A 14,487-nucleotide genomic window follows, 5' to 3' on the forward strand; every position below is an offset into this window, starting at 1 on the left:
GCATGGACCTCCACACTTCCAGGACCCATCACTCACAGAACCCATCACATGGAGGAGGCCTGGACTTCGGAGCTTCCAGGACCCATCACTGACCCCCGAGACCCTCATGAGGATGTGAGTAGCCCTGACCACTCCCAGAACCCATCACATGAAGGAGGCATGGACCGCCTCACTTCCAGGACCCATCACTCACAGAACCCATCACGTGAAGGAGACACAGGCCTCCTCGGGTCCAGGGCCCATACACAGCCTGTGCGTTGTTTCCCTGCTCCAATGATGCATCGCTCAGTCACCCTGTGGCATAAGTTGCATTTCATCTCCTGTAGCCGCTTCCCTTCTCCTCTGCCAGAGCACCTTACAAGCAGCTCCGCGCCCCCTCCTTCCGGTTACCTCACAGCGCTGTGACACAGCCTTCGGGCAGCTACAGGCACGAGGCAGTCTTTGAAGCACGTCAGAGCCTCGGGGGGGGGGCAGGCAGATCGAGGCGCTACGCTGCATGCTCGACTTATTCCCCACCCCAGGCGCTACAAGTAAAGCTATTCACTCATTCCGACTTTCCAGGAGCGAACAGACAAGGTCAGATTCAGAACCCCAAAGGCCTCACGAGCGGCTGCCTTATAGCGCCTGTGCGTGCATGGCGCTACACATGTGCGGTCCGGCACGGACTGCGCAGTAAGAGCCAGCGCTAGGAGTAATGTTATTCCCTCAGCCTCACTTTCCAGGAATGGAGAGGAGGCGTGGGAGGGGCTGGGCCGGGCTCCAGGCCTGGCTCAGAGGCCCCTCGGCCCGGCAGCCTCCCTCCCCCAGCTGCCGCCGAGGCTGCCAGAGCTCGGAGAGCGCCAAGAAAGGCCTGTAACTCACTGATGTGGAAGGAACAGCCGGGTACAGGAGGGGCGGGCAGGGGACCGCCCCATGGCATCCCTCAGGGTACCCCCACCTCCAAGATCTGCAGCCTAGGCGCTAGAGAGATGTATTAACTTCAAAGTAGCAGCCAGGCACAGCAGGGGCAGTCATGGCACCGCCCCAGGACAGTCCTCAGAGCACTTCGACCTTCACAGACTGCAATCTAGGCGCTAGAGAGGCGTACTAACGTCAAAGTGGCAGCCAGGCACAGCAGGGACATTCATGGAGCACCTCGACCTTCACCGACTGCAATCTAGGCGCTAGAGGTGTACTAACTTCAAAGTGGCAGCCAGGCACCGCAGGGGCAGTCACAGCACATCCCCAGGCCCATCCTCGGAGTAACTCGACCTTCAGAGACACCAATCTAGGCGCTAGAGAGATGTACTAACTTCACAGTAACAGCCAGGCACAGCAGGGGCAGACAGGGCCCTGCCCCATGGCCATCCCTAGAGGACCTCGACCTTCACAGACTGCAATCTAGGCGCCAGAGAGGTGTATCAACGTCAAAGTGGCAGTCAGGTACGGGAGAAGCAGGAAGGCCACTGCCCCAGGGCCATCCTCGGCACACCCCGCCTCCCACAAACTGCAGCCTAGGGCTAGGCGCTATAGTCACTAACTTCAAAGTAACAGCCGGGCACGGTAGGACAGATAGGACACCGCCCGAGGACAGCCCTCATGGCACCCCACTTCCACAAACTGCTGCCTGGGCGCTGCAAAGTAACGGCAGGGCCTACGCCCGTGTTTGTCCCCCCTAACAGCAAGTTAGGCGCTATACGAGTGTGGTCAGTGAGTCACTCACTCCTTACCTTCCAGGTAGCAGCTGGACGACGAAGACAATCCCTTCTTGGACTTGCACCCCACCAACTTTAAGCAGATTTCCAACATTTTCATGAGCGGATGGCGACTTCGGGCACAGTCTGGGGCTCCCCTCCTGGCCAGGGTCGCAGCCTCTCCCTCCGCCGGAGGGCCCAGGGCCTCGCTTCCTCCCTAAGTGAGGAGGCCTCGCTCGCTCTGGAGGCCTCGCCCGTGCCCCGGAGGTCCGATCAGGGGCCTCGCCCCGCGTCCCGGCGCTCCGATCAGGGGTCTCACTCCATGCGCGGATGTGGGGGTCCCATGGATCCCAGCCCCTCTCCGATCCAGGGGGGTGTCTGATCCGTCCCAGCGCACCCCGAAGTAACGTGTGACCCCAGGCAGGGGCAGCGACGGCAGCCCCAGGGTTTAGGCCCCCTGGCCCCACGCCTGCGGCCTCGGGGGGTCCTCAGCATCCATCCCCGGCGGTGCCCCCCGTCCTGCGCCCCCAGTCCTCGCCCGGCCCGCTCCCAGGCCTGGATCCGGCGGAAAGTTAGCGGCTCCGGCCTCTGCTCTGCTGCTGCCCCAGGAGGAGGGATCTCCTCCCACTGCCAACAAAGGGCCCGGGCCCCCCCTGCCCGGCCGTGACATCAGGCCGGGAGGGAACACCCACTGCAGGCGGCTTAACCCGCTGAGAGCCGGGGCAGAGCCGAGGGGGACCACCCGGGCCCGTGCACACGGGGGTCCGGCTCTACGCTGAGCCCCCACCCCCAAAAGAGCCACGGCAGTGAAGGGCAGAGGGTACCTGGGTAGAGGGGTGCAAGGACCATCCAGGACTCGTGCAGTTTTAGTTTTATTTTTACTTTATTTAATGCAATGTTATATAGCACGGACTTTACCCAAAGGTCTGAGCGCGCTTCACAATAGAACCAAGAATGGTACACGAGGAACTTTACACACTTACACGGCACAGATACAAACGAGATGGATGGGAAAGTAAAATAAAACAATAGAGGGCAGTCACACAAAAATCAAAAACACAGGATTAGGATCCTGCAGGCAAAGATGACATATTTGCAACATTGTAAGAAGTTCCTTGGGACATGAAAAGGGATGTATTCATTCTGGAGGTGTCTTTGGAAGAGGAGAGATTTGAGGTCAGCTTTGAGGGTCCGGGTGGAGGTGGGGAGAGGTGGAGGAAGCGAGTTCCAGATCTTGACCACATTGCACAAGAAGGGTTGAGACATCGATCTTCCCCTTTTGAAGGAGGGAGGGTCAAGCAGTAATTTTTCCGCATTACCAGAAGGTCTGGAGCCTCCAGAGATGTTCAGTTTATTTGCCAGGTATCGAGGGGAGGAAGTGTGCAGGGCTTTGTGGGTGATACAGGCAGTCTTGTAGATTGATCTTGCTTCGATGGGAAGCCATGCTCCACCGTACGTGGTCTCTGGCTTTACCCAGACTTACTGGGTCCTGCGGACCCCCTCCTCCCGACCCCTGGGAGAGATGTGGCTGTGGAGAGCAGAGTGTACCGAGGGTAGAGATCAAGCTGGAGAGGGGCACACGTACCATCCAGCCTCATGCACTCGGTGCATGGTGTGCAGCTCTACCCATCCTTCCTCGGTGCATAAGTTACTACTTGTGTAACAATATATCTGTAAGAGACATTAGTTAGTGATAGATTCCTTACCTTCGAATATCCCCAGGCGTCAGACTAAATACGGAAAGTTTTTCGTCAGCAGTACCCCTGTGTTGGAAGTTGGCGTCGGGCGGCTCCGCGTCCGTCGCTGGCGTCGTATGCGCCGAGATGACGTCACGGTGACTACTTAGGCACCACCCATGCGTGCTGGTGTAAGTTCTGTACACAACTTTCCGAGCCAGGAACACAGAGCCATGCAAGAAACTGACCACTGGTGACATGAAACTAGGGCCCTGAAATGGATGACCTTAACCCTAGAAATCAGTTTGCAGAACACTGAGGATGGGTGGGTCGGTAAGGAATCTATCACTAACTAATGTCTCTTGCAGATAAATCGTTACACAAGTAGTAACTTGTGCATCTGAAAGAGACACGTTAGTGATAGATTCCTTACCTTAGAATAGATACCCCAGCAATACCAACCCCGGTGGTGGGTCTGCGAACAAGATTACAGCAGAAAGTCACAGAGAACAGAACAGCCAAAGAAGCAGTCTCTCCGGACTTGACTGTCAAGACAGTAATGCTTGGTAAACGTGTGCAGCGAGGCCCACGTTGCTGCCTGACAAATGTCCTGCAAGGGAACGCTGCGTCCCAGGGAAGTAGTGGCTGCCGTCACCCTGGTAGAAGGGGCATGCAGCCCCACAGGAGGCTCCTTCTTAGCCAACGAGTAACATGCTTTGGTGTACAGAATGACCCACAGAGAGATGGTTCATTTGTGCACAGCCAAACCTTTTTTGGCACCCACGTAGCCAACAAAAAGTTGGTCATCCACCAGGAACTGTTGTGTGCGCTTCAGATAGAATGAGAGCACACGTTTTGGATCCAGACGGTGGAACCTCTCTTCCTCTTTTGAAAGATGCGGAGGCGGAAAGAAGGTGGGCAAAGTGATGGTCTGCCCGATATGGAAAGGCGCCACTACCTTTGGCAAAAAAGAAGGACGAGTCCTTAAAACCACTTTCTCTGGATGAACAGAAAGTAAAGGAGGTTTAGAAGAAAGAGCCTGGAGCTCACTCATTCTTCTGGCAGAGGTGATAACTACCAGGAAAGAAGTCTTTATAGTGAGAAGACGTAAGGGACAGTTATGAAGGGGCTCAAAGGGAGGGCACATCAGATAAGTCCAGACAAGATTTAAGTCCCATTGAGGCATTATGAAAGGCACTGGAGGAAACGTGTGCGTAATGCCTTTGAGCAAATGATTAACAACTGGGGACTTAAAAAGAGAAGGCTGATCTGGAAGCCGTAGAAAGGCGGAGATGGTGGAAAGATAACCTTTGATAGTGCCCAGAGAAGAGCCCTGCTGGGCCAAAGAGAGAAGGAACAGAAGGACTTCGAAAGAGGGGCAGATAGGGGATCCACAGCTTTCGCTGTGCACCATGCCACAAATTTGTTCCACCTGCAGGCTTATACCTCCTTAGTGGAGGTAAGCCTGGCTCAGAATGACATCACAGACTTCAGGAGGAAGATCGAAAGCTGTCAACTGTCGCCGCTTATTCTCCACGCATGGAGGTGGTGGCTGGACAGGTACGGGTGGAGGACCGTCTCCTGCTGCTGCGACAGAAGATCCTACCGAAGAGGCAGTCGGATCGTGGGATCGATCACCATGCTGAGTAGCTCGGGATACCAGTATCTTCGTGCTCTATCCGGAGCCACAAGGATGACTTGGGCCCGGTCGCGCCGAATCTTCTTCAGCACTCTGGGCAGAAGTGGTATAGGCGGAAAGGCGTACAACAGACCGCAGCTCCACTAGCGACGAACAACATCGCAGAGCAAGTGCCGCCTTGGAAATTCCAACGAGCAGAACTGATGACATCACGTGTTCTCTTCTGTGGCGAATAGATCTAACCAAGGCTCTCCCCACTGCAGAAAGAGACCTTGTGCCACATCTGAGTTCATACGCCATTCGGGATCCATCATGCACCAGCGGCTGAGTTTGTCCGCCCTGGCGTTCAGAGAACCTGACAGGTGTTGAACCACCAAGGTAATGCCTGGTTGTTCCAGCCATGTCCAGAGGCGCAAAGCCTCCTGACATAGGGTCCACTACCCCACCCCGCCCTGTTTGTTGCAATACCTCATGGAGGTGGTGTTGTCTGTGAACACCTGCACCACACTTCCCCGGACAGAGGGAAGGAATGCCTTAAGTGCAAGTCGGATCGCCCAAAACTCCAAAAGAGTGACATGGAGTCGGGACTATGCCAGAGACCAGAGGCCTCTGATCTCCGCATCTCCCAAGTGGCCTACCCAGCCCTGGAGGGATGCATCCGTCACCACTGTGTGTTCCAGTTGGGGTAGGGAGAGGGATCTGCCATTGACCCAATCGCGATTTGTGAGCCACCACTGCAATTGTCATGAAGTGCCCTCCGAGATCTGGACACGACCGGACAGGTTGCCCTGATGCTGTGCCCACTGGAACTTCAGGTCCCACTGCAGAGCCCGCATATGCCATCTGGCGTGTTGCACTAACAGGATGCAGGAGGCCAAGAGGCCCAGGAGCCAGAGAGTCATCCTGACCGAAACCCAGGCAGAGGCTGAAAGACCAGAATCATAGCCTGAATATCCCAGACTCGCTGCTCGGGAGGATAAACCTGAAACTGCGTCGAATCCAGAACCGCTCCGATGAACGGGAGCTTCTGAGAGGGACTCACGTGCGACTTTGGCGCGTTGATGGAGAACGTCAGCAAATGCAGGAGGTCGGTCATAGTCTGAAGCTTGGAGATAACTGACTGGGGCGAACCTGCCTTCAACAGTCAGTGGTCGATATAGTGGAAGACTGGAACCCCTGATCTGCGCAGATGAGCTGCGATCACCATGAACACCCAAGGGGCACTGGTATGGCCGAAGGGGAGCACAGCAAATTGAAAATGCTCTTGGCCTACCGTGAACCGCAGGTAGCGCCGGTGGGCCGGCAGGACGGGGATGTGAAAATATGAATCCTCCTAGTCCAACGCTACCATCCAGTCTCTTGGGTCGAGGGCAGCCAAGACTTTTGCCAGAGTCAACATCTTGAACTTCTCCTTCTGGAGGAAGTGGTTGACGTTCCTGAGGGCCAAGATGGGGTGCAGGCCCCCTTTCTCCTTCTCGGGGACCAGAAAGTAGTGGGAATAACAACCACGTCTTACTTCTGGCCCAAGAACGCGCTCAATGGCCCCCTTGGCCAAGAGGGCCATGACTTCCTGTTGGAGAAGCATAAAGTGATCCCTGACATGGCATGGCTGAGGGGGCAGACGCGAAGAGGAGGGAGTAGCCCCATCGGACGATTTGCAGCACCCACCTGTACGAAGTGACAGAACGCCAGTGGAGGAGGTGATGGCAAATCCTGCCACCTACCGGTGTGGGGTACACCCCAAAGCTCGGACTAGGAAGGTTTTGAGGCGGATGCTGCAGAAGTGGACGTCCCACATGCTGGCCCCCTGTCCCGCCACGGCTTGGAACCACGTCCACGGTGTGTTTGTTTCTGCGCAGGCTTTTGGCTGAACAAACGTGTCTGGCGCCTCTTCCGTGGCCATGAAAGGAACGAAAAGCAGACGTGGCCGGGCGCGTGGTGGAGAGACCCAAGGACTTGGCCGTAGCCCGGGAGTCCTTAAAACGCTCCAGCACACTATCTGCCTTAACGCCAAACAGACAGGTACCATCAAAAGGTATGTCCTTAAGGGAACTCTGAACATCCCCCGAAAACCCAGTGGACCGTAACCAGGCGTGACGGAGGGCTACTGTGGTGGAAATCGCCCTACCCAAAGAGTCTGCAGAGTCTAGTCCACACTGGATGGCGAACTTTGCTGCATCTTTCCCCTCGGCCACAGCTTGGGAAAGCACTGCCGGAACTTCCTTTTGACACTGAGGCAGCGTCTGCGCAACCGTGTCCCACACAGCGCTAGAGTAGAGGCCCAGGGGGCATGCAGTGTTCACCAACCGCAGCCCTAAGCTGGCAGAGGAAAACAGTTTCTTGCCACAATGTTCCAGCTTCTTAGATTCCTTATCCGGCGGGTGGTAGGGAATGCGCTTTGGGGGGGGTGGAGGCCTGGATGACCAGGCTCTCCGGAGTTGGGTGGGTCGTTAAAAAGGCAGGGTTCACCCAGGGCCGGACGAGGACGCCTGGCCACGATCTTATTCACAGTGACCCCCGTAGCTGGCCTAGACCAAGTGGCCATTAACACATCCGTTAACGCCTTATTGAACGGTGGCAGAGGCTCCATAGAGCTTTCTGCTGGCTGAAGGACTTCAGTGAGGAGGTTAGTCTTTAAAGTCATCGTAGGTAGGTCAAGGACCTCAGCTGCTCTACGGAGCACCACAGTGTATGTGGCGCCCTCCTCCATGGCCAGAGCAGGAGGAGAAAGGATCCAGGGTTAGAGGAGAGGTCAAGGCCACCTGCATCCTCCAACTCTTCTGCCCACTCCTGCTCGAACTGTCGTGCAAAAGGGTCCCCATCCAGTCGTCCCCCTCCTCCACTGCCCCAGGCACAGGCAGCGGGGGAGGGACAGGGGAATATAAATGGTCCAATGTTGCCAAAAATGGCGCCGGTCGGCGCCAATCCGGCTCCATATCCCAATTAGGGTCCTAACCCGGCGAAAAATTGTCCAGAGACCCAGGCAAGGGTGAAGGTGGTACAAACAGAACCCATTGCAGCACCGGGAACAGAGTCGTGGGGGCGCTGGGGCAAGAGAGTCCCCACAGGCCGGACCACGGGGCCCGAAGGCGCACCGGCGGGAGCCCGAGGCCTGAAAAGGCAGTCCATGGCAGCAAGAAAATCTTGCACCTGGCCCGGAGTCGCCGAAGGACTTGGATAAGGTGGGTAGGGTAGGCCGCAGGACTCACAGGCTCCAACGGAGCCGCGGGGGAGGTACACCGGCCCCCTCGTCCATGTCCGGAGACCGATGGGGGGATGTTGTAGAGCGTAAGTGCTTCTTCGACTTCTTCTTATGACGTCTCTTACCCGATTCAAAGGGTGAAGACATCGACCCCGAGGAGCGATGAAGATGGCTCCGCGATCCTTCCTTTGATCGACCTCTGATCTCGAACGGAATGGAGATGACTACTGGGCCTCCAGCAGCTCAAGTGACCGCTCCCGTAAGGCCTTCAGAGCCATGGTTAGACAGTCGGAACATGACCAGGAGTCATGGTCGCGCTCCAAACATTAGAGACAGACACCATGGGGGTCGTCCACCGACATCGAACGACGATAGGCCCCACAGGATTTAAACCCAGGCATTCCTACGTGGCACCATGAGTCAAAGACTCAAAATAGTGGAGACAAAAAGTCTAAAAAAAGTCAGTCAAAAAGTGACTAGGGTACGTGCTCTTACTTGCTGGCGCGAAAAAAGAAAGAACTGACGTCAGCGCGCATGGGTGGCGCCTAAGTAGTCTCTGTGACGTAATATTGGCGCAAACGATGACAGTGACGGACGTGTAGCCACACGCGGAGCCGCACAACGCCATTTTCTGAAACGCAAGGGTACTGCTGACGAAAAACTTTCTGGATCCAGTCTGGTGCCTGGGGATATTCTAAGGTAAGGAATCTATCACTAACGTGTCTCTTTCAGATACTGCTGACAGCCGCCGTAGCTGCGGAGAGCAGGGTGTACCGAGGGTAGAGATGCAGCAGGATGAGGGTGCAGGATCCAGCCTCATGCACTCTGCAGCCACTGGAGCCAAAGCTGTGGAGAGCAGGGCTTACCAAGGGTAGTGCTGTTGCTGGTGATTGAGGGAAGCTTTCACTGCAGATACTTTGGAGTGTATGGGGGGGGGAAGCTTGAACTCCACCTGTCCTTGTAGCCTTGAAGGGGTCTTGCACTGAATATGCATTGTAGGTACACGTGTGTGTATATGAACGAGAGGGAAGCTTGCAGTAAAGGTTGATGGTGTGTGAGGTAAGCTTGCTCCTTGTGTCCGTGTTGTACTCGTTATGTGTTAAGGAAGCTTGCACTGCTGTTGTCGTTGTGAGGGAAGCTTGCACTGCTGTTGTCGTTGTGAGGGAAGCTTGCTTTCTCCATGCCAGTGTGAGGGGAGCTTGCACTGCATGTGTGCATGTGACTTGCTCTCTCTGTGCCCGTGTTGTATTCGTTATGTGTGAGGGAAGCTTGCACTGCTGATGCTGGTGTGTTAGGGAAGCTGGCTCTCTCCATGGCTATGATGTAACTGCACTGCAAGCACATGGGTGAAATCGATGTAGTGCTGTCTTTAACACCAGTCAAAGCCTCCGGGGACCTCCTTCACCTCAGCTGGAACATTCTCATACGATAACCTCACCGCTTGGAACCAGGACAGAAATATCATATTCCACAGCTAGCCCAGGAAAGGCAGCTGAGCTGCAAGCAAGAGGGGGTGGAAGCCTTCCTTCGCAGTACAATACAACCACCTTAGGGTGGGCACTCTTCTCTACAGCTAGCCTGGATGGGTGGCATTGCATTGGGGCACAACAGGGCAGCAACTAATCTAACTGGAACGTAGGTCTATGGTGAGCAAAGCTGAAAGTTAGACATTCAAAGGCAAGCTTCCCTTTTCTCTATTAAGAAATCTTGTTTTAGCATAAATACCCCCATGTTGTGATGTACTCTAACCCCATCATTCACCCCATGATCTCATGAACCGGAAGCCACAACCCCCAATTACATCCACGTTGTAAACCAACATAGAATTATCTTTAAACCCAACACTATCCCTATAAATCGATTCTTCACCCTCAACCAATTGCAATCCTATCCGTAAACCAGTGGTTAGTCTAATGCGCTCCTGTAAACCTAAGCTGAGACCTAACCCTACTCTTGCCCCAACCAGAGAGCTAAACCCAACCCTTTCACTAACCAGAGAACTAAACCAACCTCATGCCGAACCATAGAGCTAACCTGAACAGTTAACTCTACACAGACAATCAAACCCGGCACTTGCCTGACCGGAGAGCTAACCCCTACAAGTGAACTAACCAGTTAACTAAACGAAATCCTTGCCCTAACCATAGTTAACCCCAAGAACAGTTAACACTAACGGGAAACATCCTTTACAACGCACTACCATTACGACGCAACTTTTACAACGCAAGTCATTACAACGAATTTCGCTGGAGGGCGCTCTAGGATAGGGAATAGTTTAATTACTATCTAACACCTTCCCTACTATCCACGGGGACTGGAGTTGGAATAGTAAATTAAACTATTCACTATCCAGCGCCCCCCAACGCAAGTCGTTGTAACAACTTGCGTTGTAAAACCTGCGTCGTAATGGCATGCGTTGTAAAAGCATGCGTTGTAATGACATACATCCACACTAACTAGACAGCTAAACCCAACCCTTATCCTAACCACACAGCTAACCCGAAGAACAATTAACAGTAACTAGGCAACTAAATCCAACCTTAATGCAAACCATACAGCTAACCCAAGAGCAGTTAACACTAACCAGACACTAAACATTGACAGCAAAACTGTAACTTGTAGGATGTCTCTTGACCATCGTTGGCGGAGACCAGGGTAGGTGGAGAGGGCACATGTCTCTAGGCCGTTGCAGGTGGAGGTTAGAGTAGGCTGGAGAGGGCACATCTATAACTAGCATGTTGTCACTAGGCCGTTGCAGGCTGAGGTTAGGGTAGGCCGGAGAGGGCACATCTATAACTAGCATGTGGTCACTAGGCCGTTGCAGGCGGAGGTTAGAGTAGGCCGGAGAGGGCACATCTATAACTAGCATGTTGTCACTAGGGCGTTGCAGGCTGAGGTTAGGGTAGGCATGGGAGGACACATCTATAAAAATTGCAGGCGGTATATAGGCCCTTAAATTGGGATTAGGGCAGGCCAGGGAGGGAATTTCTGTAATTTGCAGGAATGCAGGCTGGGATTAGGTCAGGCTGGGGAAGGCACTTGCAGGCTTAGACTAGGGTAGGCAGGATCACTGAACCCCTAAAATACAGATTGTTTGTGTGTTGTAGGGTTACCTTGGGCCCGGTTTAGCCTTGCTGCCCGGTTTACCAACAGTTTCTAGACCAGTGATACTCAAAGTATAGCCCGGGGGACGCATTCGGCCCTCCTGACCTTTACATGTTGCCCCCTGGGCAGAAGCAGCATTGGGCTGCTGTTTACTCGACTCAGCACTAAGATAAGCAAAAAAACAGCAAGCGCTTATTTAAAGGTTAATTTGCAGTTAGGGAAAGGAAGTAGCCAGGCCCTTAACTTTATGTACACCTTAATTTTTAAAGACAGCCACTAGATATACATGCTTTGCTTCCCCTACATCCACTTTACACCCCCCGCTGGCATCAGTGAGGCCCTTCGTTACACCATAGACCAAACTTTGCAGCCCCCAGGAAAATGTTTGTGAGTACCCATGTTCTAGATCGTTGTGGCTGGGGAGGCTAGGCCAAATGCCTTCACAGCCAGTGGCAGGCCGGGCTCAACGCATCCTCACATCACACAGATTAGCTGTAGACCAGTGGTTCTTAACCTGTGGTTCAGGGACCTCTGGGGATCCTCAAAGCCTACTCAGGGGGTTACTACCTGCTTAGAAAATTAAATAATATTTACAGATTAATAAAGTGTAAATAAATTAAGAAGCAAAACATGCAATTGAAAAATTTAAAAGATCCTGTAAATATTAAAGAATTTGAAATTGAAGGCTGTGAGAAATTAGGTTATTGGTTGATGAAGATGTTAACCCTTCTCAAGCAACAACCACAATCCTGGTCAGGATGAACCACAAAAGTCACTAAATTAACCTCTGTTTAACCCTCTGATAGCTTGGCACAAATGCAGCCAGGCTCAACTTAGAGGCACTGTTTTGAATATTTAAGCAGCACGCAAACAGCAAGGAAGTGAAAGAAAAACACCACAAGAAAACCCTCAAACCAATTAAGAAAAACAGAGAACATTTTAATAAATAACATGAGACCAAACTGTCAAAAATCCAATCAGTAGAATCAGAGATAAACAATCTTAAAGGTTTAAGTAAAAATAGCTCCAAGAACCAGAAAGCGCCAACTGTGGGCATCTTATTGTGCTAGACCGGGACAAAGTAACGAGTTTGGGCTGACCAAGATGTAGTGCAGGCTGGATATATGGACCTGGTTAGTCCTGCTGAAAAGGTTACCTTCTTAAAGTTGGGTACACAGAGTTCCAAAGTTCACGAGTCCAAAGGAGGATTCTAACAGATGCCAGCCAACGGCCCAGGACCTGGGGAGGCACCTTCTGGGGACCAGGAACTCATTTCAGCAGAGGCCAGGAGGGCTCTGGCAGGTCTAGCTGTAGGTCCAGGCAGATCCAGTTGCAGCAGGTCAGCTGGGCAATAGCAGGGAGGCTTCTTGAGCTTGTTGTGCCTCTTTTCCCCAGAACAGGAGGTCGGCCAACTGACCCTTGAGGGACTCTGGGAGTCCTGGGTTCAAGGATATGGCCCTTTCCTTCAAACAGTAAGGCAGCCTCAGGGAGCCGGACAGTCCTCAAGGGCAGGACAGTCCTATGGTAGCAGCACTGCAGTCCTCTGAGAAACAAGGCAGGCCTCTAGCAGTAGGGCAGTCCTCTGAGAAACAAGGCAGGCCTCCAGCAGTAGGGCAGTCCTCTGGAGTGCAAGGCAGGCCTCAAGCAGCAGGGCAGTCCTCTGAGAAACAAGGCAGGCCTCCTGCAGTAGGGCAGTCCTCTGGAGTGCAAGGCAGGCCTCAAGCAGTAGGGCAGTCCTCTGGAGTGCAAGGCAGGCCTCAAGCAGTAGGGCAGTCCTCTGGAGTGCAAGGCAGGCCTCAAGCAGTAGGGCAGTCCTCTGGAGTGCAAGGCAGGCCTCAAGCAGTAGGGCAGTCCTCTGGAGTGCAAGGCCGGCCTCTAGCAGTAGGGCAGTCCTCTGGAGTGCAAGGCAGGCCTCAAGCAGCACTGCAGTCCTCTGGAGTGCAAGGCAGGCCTCAAGCAGTAGGGCAGTCCTCTGGAGTGCAAGGCAGGCCTCAAGCAGTAGGGCAGTCCTCTGGAGTGCAAGGCAGGCCTCAAGCAGTAGGGCAGCCCTCTGGAGTGCAAGGCAGGCCTCTAGCAGTAGGGCAGTCCTCTGGAGTGCAAGGCAGGCCTCTAGCAGTAGGGGAGTCCTCTGGAGTGCAAGGCAGGCCTCTAGCAGTAGGGCAGTCCTCTGGAGTGCAAGGCAGGCCTCAAGCAGTAGGGCAGTCCTCTGGAGTGCAAGGCAGGCCTCAAGCAATAGGGCAGTCCTCTGGAGTGCAAGGCCGGCCTCTAGCAGTAGGGCAGTCCTCTGGAGTGCAAGGCAGGCCTCAAGCAGCACTGCAGTCCTCTGGAGTGCAAGGCAGGCCTCAAGCAGTAGGGCAGTCCTCTGGAGTGCAAGGCAGGCCTCAAGCAGTAGGGCAGTCCTCTGGAGTGCAAGGCAGGCCTCAAGCAGTAGGACAGTCCTCTGGAGTGCAAGGCAGGCCTCAAGCAGTAGGGCAGTCCTCTGGAGTGCAAGGCAGGCCTCTAGCAGTAGGGCAGTCCTCTGGAGTGCAAGGCAGGCCTCAAGCAGTAGGGCAGTCCTCTGGAGTGCAAGGCAGGCCTCTAGCAGTAGGGCAGTCCTCTGGAGTGCAAGGCAGGCCTCTAGCAGTAGGGCAGTCCTCTGGAGTGCAAGGCAGGCCTCTAGCAGTAGGGCAGTCCTCTGGAGTGCAAGGCAGGCCTCAAGCAGTAGGGCAGTCCTCTGGAGTGCAAGGCAGGCCTCCAGCAGTAGGGCAGTCCTCTGGAGTGCAAGGCAGGCCTCAAGCAGTAGGGCAGTCCTCTGGAGTGCAAGGCAGGCCTCAAGCAGCACTGCAGTCCTCTGGAGTGCAAGGCAGGCCTCAAGCAGTAGGGCAGTCCTCTGGAGTGCAAGGCAGGCCTCAAGCAGTAGGGTAGTCCTCTGGAGTGCAAGGCAGGCCTCAAGCAGTAGGACAGTCCTCTGGAGTGCAAGGCAGGCCTCAAGCAGTAGGGCAGTCCTCTGGAGTGCAAGGCAGGCCTCTAGCAGTAGGGCAGTCCTCTGGAGTGCAAGGCAGGCCTCAAGCAGTAGGGCAGTCCTCTGGAGTGCAAGGCAGGCCTCTAGCAGTAGGGCAGTCCTCTGGAGTGCAAGGCAGGCCTCTAGCAGTAGGGCAGTCCTCTGGAGTGCAAGGCAGGCCTCAAGCAGTAGGGCAGTCCTCTGGAGTGCAA

The 14,487-nt window shown here is 54.4% G+C and overlaps 1 protein-coding gene across 4 annotated transcripts in view; it reads right to left on the reverse strand.

Annotated features, from left to right (window-relative positions):
- The window catches only part of ABL1 (ABL proto-oncogene 1, non-receptor tyrosine kinase), a 255,023-nt gene that overhangs the window by 158,685 nt on the left and 81,851 nt on the right, over positions 1 to 14,487 (reverse strand). The window contains exon 1 of one of the 4 annotated variants that reach the window (XM_078646212.1): positions 1,710 to 1,942. The exons of 2 other annotated variants lie outside the window; for them this stretch is intronic. In XM_078646212.1, the coding sequence (XP_078502338.1) occupies positions 1,710 to 1,794 (85 nt within the window). In that variant the 5' untranslated portion in view covers positions 1,795 to 1,942. Of the gene's footprint in view, positions 1 to 1,709; positions 1,943 to 14,487 lie in introns of those variants that run through there. One more of the 4 variants, XM_078646213.1, reaches the window with a different exon arrangement.

Source organism: Lissotriton helveticus, chromosome 5_1, assembly GCF_964261635.1.
Source record: "Lissotriton helveticus chromosome 5_1, aLisHel1.1, whole genome shotgun sequence".
NCBI classification, from domain to species: Eukaryota; Metazoa; Chordata; class Amphibia; order Caudata; family Salamandridae; genus Lissotriton; species Lissotriton helveticus.